Genomic DNA, 13205 nt, shown 5'->3' with positions numbered 1-13205 from the left:
GGATCCTGTATACCTCATGTGTGTGGATGTCTATCTCTTTCTGATATGGGTAAAGTTTTTTGTTTTTTTTACTAGGGACTGAACCCAGAAGCACTTGATAACTGAGCCACATCTCCAGCCCTATTTTGTACTTTATTTAGAGACAAGGTCTCACTGAGTTGCTTAGCACCCTACTTTTGCTGAGGCTAGGTTTGAACTCTCCATCCTCTTACCTCAGCCTCCGGAGCCACTGGGATTACAGGCATGAGCCACCATGCCTGACTGGGCAAAGCTTTTTTGTGACTATCTCATTGAAAATGTTCTTAATGCCTTTGCTTGTATCTCCATGTTCTCTTCTATCCCATTGATTCTCAGGTTCGGTCTCTAGGTGTTGTCCCAGAGTTCCTGTACATTCTGATGGTATTCTGTTTTGTTTTTCTTTACTGTATTCTATGCACTAAAATTCAGACTGAGGTCCTGTTTTTGTATGCTAAAGTTCTATTTTCTACAAAATCTGATGGAGATGCTGTCAAGTAAATTTTAAATTTGATTCAGTGTGTCTTTCATTTCCAGGAGTCCTGATTGGTTTATATTCTACTTCTTTATTGAAACAAGCTTTCATCTTCTGTATTTGTTGTCTTGATTCATTCCTTCAATCATCTTTTAAATCACTGAACATTTTAATTATCAGTTTTTTTATAATCAGTTTTTTTATAATTTTTCTCTGCAATTTCATCCTCTTTCATATCTGTGGGATCCTTTATATGGGAATTGTGAATTTTGGGGGGAGATCTGTTTGCCTGTTTCCTCATGTTTTCAGAGGTCCTGGACTTACGTATCAATTAAGATGGATTTCCCCTCCTCTTGTATATGTGTCCTTACACGTGTAGTTCTTTTTTTATTCTGGGATTTCTGTTTTTGGTAAGAGTAGATATTGAGGGGTAGAACCTGAAGTTCCCCCTCTAGTTGTTCCACCTTGGGGCCTAGATTTTGGCTTGTGGTTTTTGTCTCCCCAGTCTACGAACTAAAGTAATATTTAAGCTCACATAGGGCTAGATATGTGAGGGGTGAGATTCACTGTTGCTTAGCTGAGTTGTGTTTCTCAGCAGCAGGATCTCTACTCTGTGATCTTGAAGTGTCCCAATCACTTGAAGACCCTCTTAGATTGGGGACAGGGAGCCAGGAGTAGCACTAATGTCAGTCCTGTACAGATATATAGTTTTGAGATAAATGTCCAGTGCCTACTTTGTCATCTATTATACTGTCACCTCACTGAGAAGCCATTTTCCTGCTTTTAAGTCCAGTGTTGAGGAACTGTTGGAATGTCCATCCTTCCTCTAGTCTTCCATCTTCCCCCCTCCTTACTGTGTTTATTTTATAGATGAGAAAACTGAGGTAGCAAAAGGATAAATAATTTGCCTAAAATCACACAGCAGGTAAACAGTTGAATCAGTTTTGAACCCATATTATCTGTCTCCAGAGTCTCTTAAACACTGAAATATATTATCTTTAAGAAATTATAAATTCTGTAGAGCAGTATGATTTGTTATGATATACTCCATTCCTATAAAAACTTCAGAATTCAATTTTCACATCCCAAAAAAGAAAATTATTCAAAAATTTACCTATGTTAAATATGTGAGTATATTCTGGTTTTTTATAAAACTTTTCAAGTTTAAAAACTAGAAATCTTTATTGCATGAACAAAATAATTTAAGAATCACTGAATATTTTATACTAATAATTTTCCATATCAAAAATCTTCATAATTGATTAAGTTCACTAATGTAAAACAGTAATTTAAATACTATTGGGAAAGGGATTTTTTAATTAAATTTAAAATTATTTCATGAATATTAGAGATATTTTTCTTTAATATTTTAAGCCAATAACAACAAGAAACTATCTGGAGGAGTTCTTAGTATTTTGTTAGACAACATAAGAAACAGAATCGAGCAATTTTGTAGGAGGTGGATTATGAGTTTGAAAAGAAGAGTAAAAGTACCCTGTTACACTTTGGGCTGCTTGGGCATGTGCCTGCTATACATACTGTGTTCCTAAATCTGTTCAGGGTCAAGAATTGAAAAGGTCTGACCAATACACAGCCCATCTTGTAAAACTACAGCCTGAAGCAAGCACTTTAAAAAAGCATGACACTTACTAAAGGTTATAAAGAGTAAATAAACCATCAAATGACTCCTCTTTTATTGTTTTTGTAAAAAACACTTAAATCCTTGTAGTCCTAAGGCATCCAATAAAAAATAAACACTTTTAGGATTATATATTCTGGGATACTTTATTGAAGTTCAAGATTGGATTTTCTTACTAAATTTAATACATTTTTTCTCACTTACAATTTCATAGGAGTGTTTGTTTAAAACTTTAATAAAACTGCTTGAAGACTGAAGAGAAAGGAAAGTTCCAAATAAAAAGATAAATAATTTTTAATAAAAGCATGAAATTAAATTAAAATCCTATAATAGAAGAACCATATAATGATACTACTTTGGGGAATGTAGCTAATACCCATTTTATAAGTTTTCCAAGTAGGCTAAAGATACATGTTCTACAAATCATAATGATCAGAAAAAGGTATGATTCTACTCACAGCTTAAGTAATTTTATGGGGCACTGAAATCCATTTAATGTTATTTACCACATACTATACCATTAATTGTTCAGTTTTCTCTCACAATAACTTTAGCAAATCATTGCTACTTCAGACTACCCTAAAAGCCCATTGAATTATTTATTTATTTATATTTTCTATTTGGTTTTCAGTTATATGAAGTATCTAGGTGTGGTTTTCTCTGTAAGTATCCCATATGGATTTTGCAGAGCTTCTCGAATCTGCATAAGGTATTTCATCTATGTTGAATATTCTCTCCTGTAATCTGGTTCTATAATATTTTTTTGCACTGATGCTGAGGATCAAACCTAGGGTCTCATGTGCTAGGCAAGCACTGTACCACTGAGATACACCCTCAGCCCTCTAATCCTGTGTTCTACTTATCTAATTAGCCATTAAATCTATTGAGTTAGAATGTGGAATACTATATTTTTCATTTCCAGAATTTCTATTTGATTTTCTTATGTATATATTTCTATTCTTCAGTGAAATGCTTCAGATACTCCTCTGTTTTTCTCAATTTCTAATTTCTTCAATGTAGTATAATAAAATTTTTCTTCCTACTTAAATGCCCTTTTCTGTTTGACCTCCAATGCAAATCACAAACAGTTTTATTTTTATTGTCTGATTTTTCTATTGGTTTGGATCATATAATATCTCTTGGCATGCCTAATACTTTATTACTTTCAGTATCTAATTGTATACACATATATGTATATAAAATCACATTTGTAGTGCAGAAAAAAGGTAACGGGGGAAAGAGGAGTGGAAGGAAGGCAGAAGTACTGAGAATTGAATTAGAATAAATTATATTCCATATTTTTATAAATATGTCAAATGAATAACTTAAAAGAACCAATAAAAAATTAAAAAGAAATATACATAAATTATTTTTACATATTCCAGCAGAACTTTAATAAAGTGCAAATTTTTGAGTGTGTATTTAATAAAATACAACCGAAACAGAAAATTTAATCTCTATTGTATCAAAAATCTAACATTGTACCTAACTTGTCTTTCACTATACTTGACCAAACAGTGACAGAAGACTTATGACTCTGTATATAAAATCAAAAGTTCCCTTCAAAAGTACAGCACACATACATAGGATATGTCAATCTCTTCCCTCTTCTGAGGTAACCATGGTCAGTGGTTTAACACATATCCTTCAAGAATTTTTTTCTATAGCAATATAAACATTTTTAAAATTTTTGTCTTTTACAACTTGTACTTTTCATTGACTAATATGCAGATGATTCATATTTATATATGTAAATTTTAGTTTATGGCTTAATTAAGGACATTAATCCCCCAACAACATGGTTCAAATTTCATTTACCATGGCACATAATTACACAAACGTTACTGCTAGCTCTTCAATCCATAAATCACTAAAGAACACACATGCACATGATCAATGATCAATCATATCACTTCTATTACACTCTGTCAGTGACTGGACACTGTTTTTCTATTATTCAATCTACATTTACAATAAAAATTCAAGTATTCATATACATATATATATATCTTTATAGTGTCCCAATTTTAACTCCACGGGAAATTTTAGAAAAAATGGGTAATCAGTAAGAAGGCCAATGAAAGTGTGGCAAAAAAAAAAGGAGGAGCAGGGATGGAGGGGAAGAAGGAGGAGAGAAAAGGGGAAAGAAATAGGGAGAGAGAACAAAATGGAGACAGAAAGAAAAAATAACACAAGGAGTAAAATTCAAATCAAATAAGAGTGTTATAGAAGAAATAGCTGACCATTCTAGAAAATGTAGATACGCAGGCAGAGGAACACAGAGAAGGGGAATTTGTCAACATAAATAAGGAAAGTGACTATGGTGAAAAGATTAAAGATGTCCTAGAGAAATAGTGACTAGCAAAGACATCATATTAAAGAAACTCAAAGATATTTCACAATATTGAAACTACAGGGATAAAATGTAGGAAGCTAATCCAATCTTGGACAGGAGTATTATGCAAAGGTAGAAAAATGATGCTTACTTCATATCCTAAGTTATACAACAAGAATAAGGTAATAGGCTGGGCACGGTGGTGCACACCTGTAATCCTAGCTGCTCAGGAGGCTGAGACAGAGCCTCGTGAGTTCAAAGTCAGCCTCAGCAAGGGCAAGGTGCTAAGTAACTTAGTGAGACCCTGTCTCTAAATAAAATACAAAATAGGGCTGGGAATGTTGCTCTGTGGTTGAGTGCCCCTGAGTTCAATCCACAGTACCAAAAAATAAAAATGAATAAGGCAATATACAATTAATTGCTGTCAACCATAGTCACTCTACTATGTTACAGAATGTTGGAAACTATTTCTCCTGTCCACCTGAACTTCTGCATCTGTTAACCATCTTGTCTCCATCTCTCCAACTCTGAGATTTTGGTAACCACCATTCTACTCTCTATTTCTCACAAGATCAAGTTTTTAAGCTTCCATATACATAAGTGAAAAACATGTATTTGTCTTTCTGTGACTGATATTTCATTTGACAGTGTCCTCCAGTGCCATCCATATTGCTGCCAAGTGGAGAGGATTCTGAATGTTCCCAACACAAAGAAATGATAAATGTTTAAAGTGATGGATATGTCCATTGCTCTGAACTAATTATCACACATTCTATGCATGTACTAAAATATGACACTTATTCCATAAATATGTACATTATGTATTGATAGTTAAAATTAAATGTGTTTTTAAAAGAAAAAATAAGGTAAACACAATTTAAACTATCTTGATAAGTTTTTAATCAAAAAACCTTTATCTTTCAATGTTTCTGTTTTAAATTGCATTTATTATTTATTTGTGTACTAAATATTTTCATTGGTTATTTACTTCCTTTTATATTTATGACTAAAGACATTATGTTTTCACAAATGTTTTTAATAAATACAAAATAATCACACTTTCATCACCATTTTGTTTTTTTCATATTTTATTCATGCATTATAGCTGTACATAGAAGCTCATAATACTTGCTACATATGTGTACATGCACACAATATAACAATATTATTTGGCCAATATCATTCCCCAGAATCTCCTCTTTCCCTCCCTTACCATTTATTTTTAAAATCACTTCACATGGTTTCAGCTTTCAGAGGCATTTTTATGGTCCCACACTACCATATAAAGGAAAGATTTTCTGTATTCCACACATCTTCCATGTTGGTCTGTATGTACCTAACTCATTAATTTTCATAATTACAGAATAGTCCACATATCTGATTTGGTCATCTAACTATGCATATCAAACTACATCAAAATTTAGCAGTTTAAAATAACAAAAAATTTATTAAATCTCACAATTTTGTACATTGACTGAGCTCACCTGGGAAGTTCTGTTTCTCAGGGCATGGATAAGGTCACTTATGCACATGCATTCATACTGTAGTTTGGCTGGGATTAGAATGATCACGATGTTCTCTCACTCTCCAATGTCTCCTCCTATATAACTTCTCATCATTCCATAATCTATTCTGAGCTTTATGACATAGCAGATGGCTTCCAAGATGATAAGCCCCAAGGTTCAAGTATATGTCAAGTCTATAATGCTTCATGTTAACTAATATCCTATTAGCCAAAGAAAATCATGTGATCAGATCTAAGTTAATATGAGAGTGATCTATTCTAGGGCATGAAGGATGGTTCATGAGAAGTCACAAATGTAATAATATCATTTGTGTACCCTGCTGACCGATATTTTGATTATAATTTTTTCCCATTTCAATGATATAATAAATATTATTAAAGAAAAATCTTGGCCCAAGTTAGCCCAAACAAGGAATTATCCTAGAAAAAAATATAAACTGTTCATTTGTTAAGATCATAAAATTTTAAATTCTGATTTAGACAGATAAACTGAATTTTCATTCATGGTCTGTATTAATTTACATCAATAAATAAAAGATAAGAAGTACTCATTCCTGAAAACTTGCCAACACTGGAATTTATTAATCTTTTTGTTTTTCCAATCCAGATTTTCAATGAAAGTGGCAGGGCCCCTTGGCAGCTGTCCCCTTGGCAGCTGTCCCCTTGACAGCTTGCTATGTGGGCTTGGCTGGGTGGTCAGGGGGAATGTCCAGATGGGACCCTGCTCAAGGTCCTCAGCCTCACTATCAATGTTGGACTCCTTGCCATGCCCCTCAGACTTTCCAAGCTTGTAACAGTCTATGAGTTCGGTGAGAAAGGAGGTCTTCTTGGTGCAGCATTTGATTTATGCTTTAGCAACTCCTTTGCAGGGGGTCAGAATCAGGGGGTTCTTGTTGAAGAAGGCCTCCACAAACTCCATGAAGGGCTTTCTATGGTGGCCCTCCAGTGAGGGTGGCCTGGTCTTAGGAATCAGAATCAGAACATATATGGGATAGAGGTTAGAATTGGGTAGCTCCCCTTTTGCAAGTTCTATGGCCATGATGCCCAGGGACCAAATGTCAGCCTTAGGCCAACCTGATAACCTCGGGTGCCTTCCAAAAAGGGATGCTTGCAAACATGTTTCTCCTAATCTGCATGTGCTGTGAATTGCCCTGCCACCCTGAAACCTGCTAGCTTCACGTTGCCTTGCTCTGACAGCAGGACACCAGCAACTTTGCTGTCTCAGTGAATCTTGCACTCCGTGCCGATAATCCCAGCCCTTCAGAATCTCCCGCAGGATAATGGCAATGTAAGTCTCCTCCACTGGAACCGATTTCAGCAAGTCCAGTGCCAAGCGCCCACCCAGGTACATGATGATCCACAGCTTGGTGCTCTTCAGGTAGAAGTCAAAGATGCCCATCAAGAGAGACTGTCACACTGGCTGTGCATGGTGATCTCCTGCTAGATATCCTTGTTTTCATCTCTCGCCTCCTCTAGTTCAATGACCTTGATGGCCACTAACTACTTGGTGTGGTTGTTGATGCTCTTGTACACCTCCCCAAATGAGTCCTTGCCAATGTGGTCAAGCTTGGTAAAGAGCTTCTCAGGTTCACCCAACAGTGTGGGTACAGAGGTGAGCCAGGCCTGCACCACCTAGGCACCAGCCCTTGGTCCACTGCCTAGAGGCCTACTCACTCAAGCAGCTCAGGATGCTCCATCCTGGAATCCTGGCCTGCTCTGCATAGAAAACATGGGTGCCTACCACAGCCTTACTTGCCTAGAAAGCCCAGGCCTCCCAGCTCATGAGAAGGCAGCAGTGAGGGCCAAAAATGTATAAATCTTTTTAATAATTTCCAAATTAGGAAGCAAAAATATCTCATTTTTGTTTTAATTTGTACTTATTTTAACATTAATAAAGTAAGGCTACTTTTGTATTTTGAGTATTCTTTATTCTTTGTTCTATCCATTTTTCTATTGAGTTGTCTTGATCCATAGGAATATATTGTAAATAAGTATTGATCTCTTTTCCCATTTCACATGCTGCAGATATTTTATCAGCCACTTTTTTTAAAAAAACTTCATTTATGGTGGCTTTAATTCCAAAGAAGCTAATCATTTTGTATCCGTCATCTTTTCCTTTACCAAGGATAATCTATTCCCAAGACCATAAAAATTATTTCTTCCTGGGTAAAGTAATGCACACCTGTTAATCCCAGCTACTTGAGGATGAGTGCTGGAAGCCATCCATGACCCATGCATGGACTGTGCAATATTCCAGCCATTAAGTAGGGAAGCCTGGTATCAGAAACTCCCAGGAGGAACCAATCCACTGGTTCAAGAACACCTGATTCACATGGTGCCCTGTCTAGCTCACCACTCAAGTTCTAGCTCAGCTCTGGAGATGGGAGCCAGACAGCCTCTCGAAGATGGGTGTAGCTTCTCAAATGCCAATAAACCTGTTTACTCCAAGACCCCTGCCACAACAGAGAAGCAAGCACCAAAACAAGACTCCTCCCATTGAAACCTTATGCCTGCCTTTGATGTAATCCCTCTTAAATAAAGAATCGGGGCCTTTTAGTCAGTTGTTCAGTTCCAGTTCCCATTAGGACTGGAAGACCCATCAGACATTCCACTTTATATATCTAATTTCTGGATTTGTCTTTATTTCTTACTGATTGCTGACTTTTTATTTTCCAGGCCAGCTCACACCTCCTGGGCAGGAACCTACTCTGTCAGGGTGCTAGCCACCCTGTTATAGATAGGGATGTAGCTCAGTGGTAGAGTCCCCTGGGTTCGATCAAACAACAAAATTAAATGTTCATCTATTATTTGTATCTTTTTTTTCCTTGCATTTGTATCTTTTTTTTCCTAGTTTTTCTTTGTCCTGAGCTTAATTTTTGTGTCTGAGGCATGTATGAATGGTCCAAATACCATTTATTGACTGTTCTTTTCCCCCACTAGATTGATTTATTCTTTCACTTATCAATTTTTCTATTTCTTCAGTAGTCACACTTTTGTTACTGCATTAGAACCTATCTTAATATATTTGATAGAGCAAGTAACAATTCACTGTTTTGAAATTTTTCTTGGCTATCCTCATGCCTTTTTTTTTTTTTTTAAAGACATGGTCTTGCTACACTGCTTAGATTAGCCTTGAACTCCCTGTGCTCAAGCAACTCTCTTATCTTAGCCTATGGAGTAGCTGGGACGTAAACCACTGTGCTGACCTCTCATGCATTTTTTTTACAGATATAACTTTAGAATCATCCTGCCAAGTTCCAAAAACCATTGCATTCAATTCTGGCTGGCACTGTATTAATTTTTTTCAATTTTCAAAGGAATATCTAGAAATGAAAAATATAATCACTGAAACTTAAAAACTCTAGGTAAAGATTAGATAGCAAGTAAAAAACATCTGAATAGACTTGAAAAACAGGTTGGAAATACAAACAGACCACAATAAAATGTTTAAAACATAAAAAAAATATTAAATTTTAAATAGTGGCCTAAAGTTGTTTCATTTAGAAAAGGTAACATTTTAAATTAATGTTGCAAAAATATTTCTTTATAACACTTAATCAAAGATACCATTTTTCAGAAAAATTTCTCCTTTAACAGATTCTTGTTACACCAATAAGTAGCTTTATATAGGATTAGCACTGTAATATTTAAATTTTCTTATTATAACAATAAATTTCACCAATTTTAAATCCCAGAACAAGGTTCATATAATATGTTATTTCAGATCTTTTTTTCCTCTCACTTGTAGTTTATTTTCAGGAAGTTACTTTATCTATCAATTCTTCTGCCTCTTTTGTTCTATCTTCATAGACATGTATAAGTCCTAGTAAATATACTACTGGATCACTACTGAAATAATTTTATAGTTTATTTTCTTCTCTTCAAAACCCTTTGAACACCAATCATCCTACAGAGTTAAAATGTATTTTTCAAATTTAGATCCACAGAGGGCTAGGATCAGTTGTGGGGCACTTGCCTAGCAGGTGCAATCCCCAGAAGTTCAAGAAAAAAACAGTTCCACACAATCTCAGAAATTAAATGCTTTTTAACGAGGTTTACACAATATAGATTTCCTGTTGAAACCAAGATATTTTACAGGTAATATATTAGGTATCTCCTTTTTAAAATTTCAGCTATTACTTTAAAAACTAAGGGTATTTGATTCTTTGAACTCAGAATACTTACTACATACATTTATTTTGTCACTTAATCATATATTGCTCTGTTTCACTATTTAATCATTTTTACAGGAACCTACCATACTATCTTAAAAAAATGTAACCTCACCAAGAGCAGTTTATTTCAATTTGCAGAGCATCTAACCACAGTGCTATCTATGTATCCCCAGTGGCCCCATCAATAGTACCTGACTTATTAATTATATAGCAATCTGAAAATCCCTATCCTGTTTGTTTTAGTTTCTAGATCTTTCTTAGTTCCTGTTCCCTGGTCATTGTCTTAATTGCTGTGTTTTTATGTCATTATTTGGACTGCATATTTTCTTTCTAAACAAGAGGTTATTTTCTTGGGTTCTTATTTTCCCCCTTGAGAAGCAATAACCAAAAAAAAAAAAAGGATAAAAGCAAGTTCTCTTATTTAAAAAATTCAAAAAAGGAACTTACCCTTCTCATACGTAATTCTTCTACTGCTTCCAGTAAACTTGTTTTGAAATCTAATAACTGAATGGAAAACATTGTCTCTGAAGAATGTTGAAGAGTAAAGGCAGATGATGATGACTCAGTTTTGAAATCGTTCTCCATAGTAACATTTATTTCCTGTAATATAAAAAGATTTCAAATTAAAAAATCTGTTTTCCAAGTAAAAATATAGTTACCACAAAAATGTAACAATCTGTATCCCATAATCTTCCAGGTTTGATAGTACATACAGTTTTTTATCATTCCTACTCCATCTTTCATACAAAAACTAAACTTAACAGCAATATTCTATTCAATTTCTCCATAGCTAAGGATTTTTCTGGTACCCAGGTTTCCTCAGAGAAATTTTCTGCCCTTAAACACCAGTCTCTTAGAAGTTGTGTTCCTCATATTGCAGGCAAGGTTTGACCCTTCATAGCTCCTGCATGCCAAGATAAATGCAAATTCTTTTCCTAAATTTTGCCTTGACATAAAGCTATTATGCAAGGGATTGTGTGAACACTAATTAATAGTAATACGACCTTTAAAAACTCAACAAAATTGCAAGAGGAGGCTGTGGTAACTGCTTTTTATTTAAAACCAAGGTACCTAACATATTCTCAATCCAGAAAAATGTATGAGTCAGGTTTCAAGAAACTTTCCTTTTCAAATTTTCAATGTCAAATCATTATTGGAAGTAGTTGCAAAGCAATGTACAGGACCATTCAAGCAACCTCCTCCAATGTTAACATCTTGTAGTATAACAAGAGGACAATAAAATATTGTGTATGACACTGATGCAATCCCCAGAATTTAGGATGTTACCAATTAGATGTGCATTCATTTGTGTGTGCATACAAACGTGTATATTTACTTTTATGAAAGTTTATCACAGGCATAACTTCATGACTATGACCACAATCAAGAAACAGAATTCTAACACCAACACAGGCTCCCTTCAAGCTCCTTCAAGCTCCCTTTGTTGCCATACCCACTCCTTTCCCCCCCATCTTTAACCCCTAGAAAACATTAACCTTAATTTTAATTTCGTATGAATTTGTCATGAAATTTCGTATTATAAAAGGTGGTGAGAGAAACCTTGACCTATTTATATAATCTAAAATACTTTCACCTTGGTAATGTCTGAAAAAAAACTTGCAGATGCAAGTAAAAATTCCTTCTACAGAAATGTAACTTTATGCAAAGGATTCAAAGAATCTTCACAAATAATTTTTCAAGGACAATCAGCAGCACACAAAGATAATCAAGTACCGATTTTCTATTTCTTATTTGGCTCTATACCTATTGTCTATTTTTTTCCAAATACTCTCCAAAAAAATGTGTCACATAGCAAAAATTTTTCCATGTTTTTTAACACATTAGATGATTTTTATCATATAATGTGCTTGAGTACATTATTGATACTTTGTGTTGAAACTACTATTTCCTGGTTCATATGTCTTCATTTTTGCTTTTTTCTCATTTTGACAAAGAGTAACCTCTAATTATTTTCTATGAAACTGAAGCTAAGCTTTTAGATATATAACAATTTCTACAAGAGTACTTTATTCTAACCCCAAGCTTAATTGATAATTGGGCCTCAGCTGTGGGAAAGTTTTCCTAGATATTTCTTTTAATAATATCCTCCCATTTTCTGAAACTCCCTTTAGTTAGACATTGTATTACCTTTCTGGACTTCCTAATTTTCTTATCTTTTCCCTCCTATTTCCTATCTCATCATATTTTTGTTCTGCTATTTGAGAGATCCCCTCCACTTTATCTTCTAATCTTTCTGTTGAAATCCTTTATGTTTTTGTACCCAAGAGCTCTTTTATGTTACATTAGAGTAGGTTTTCCCTCATAGCATCCTGTTTTTGGTTCAAAATACAAGCACCTCTTTTATCTAGTGATTAGTCATATAGTTTATATACTGTTTTTTTAATTTTTATTTATTTTTTTAGTCATACATGACAGTAGAATGCATTTTGATATATAATACATACATGGAATGTACATACATCAATCATATTGTCTATTCTATTCTGCTGCCCTTCCTATCCTCCCTACTCCTCCCCTCCTCTCTCATCCTCTCTCTATCCAATCTAATGTGACACACTTTTTTTTCTTTTTCTCATTACAACATCATAAATGTATTCTGTATAACCATGAGGATCTCCTCCCATCTTCTGTGCAACTCCCCTTCTCCCTCTTTTTCCCTCCCACCTCTCTTCCCTATTTAGTGGTAATCTTCTTCTCATGTTCTTCCTCCCTATCCAATTTTGAGTCACCCCCCCTTATATCAGAGAAGACATTTGGCATTTGTTTTTTAGGGATTGGCTAACTTCACTTAGCATAATCTGCTCTAATGCCATCCATTTGCCTGCAAATTCCATGATTTTATTATTTTTTAGTGCTGAGTAATATTCCATTGTGTATAAATGCCACATTTTTTAATCCATTCATCTATTGAAGGGCATCTAAGTTGATTCCACATTCTAGCTATTGTGAATTGTGCTGCTATAAACATTGATGTGGCTGTAAGACCTAAGAAGAGCATACTACAGGGACACAGCCACATC

The 13205-nt window shown here is 34.7% G+C and overlaps 1 protein-coding gene and 1 pseudogene across 1 annotated transcript in view; both read right to left on the bottom strand.

Moving 5' to 3' along the window:
• The window catches only part of Ccdc73 (coiled-coil domain containing 73), a 132794-nt gene extending 122045 nt beyond the window's left edge, over positions 1 to 10749 (bottom strand). Inside the window, exon 1 of the mRNA XM_046467528.2 lies at positions 10612 to 10749. Within this exon, the coding sequence (XP_046323484.1) occupies positions 10612 to 10749 (138 nt within the window). The remainder of the gene's footprint in view (positions 1 to 10611) is intronic.
• Positions 6513 to 7449, bottom strand: LOC124109049 (serine/threonine-protein kinase 25-like; annotated as a pseudogene).
• Positions 10750 to 13205: the final 2456 nt, after the last annotated feature.

This window comes from Marmota monax, unplaced genomic scaffold (assembly GCF_021218885.2).
Source record: "Marmota monax isolate L192 unplaced genomic scaffold, Marmota_monax_Labrador192_F-V1.1 WCK01_AAM20220418_F8-fsc00135, whole genome shotgun sequence".
Classification (NCBI taxonomy): Eukaryota; Metazoa; Chordata; class Mammalia; order Rodentia; family Sciuridae; genus Marmota; species Marmota monax.
This window is presented reverse-complemented; position numbering and strand designations above follow the sequence as displayed.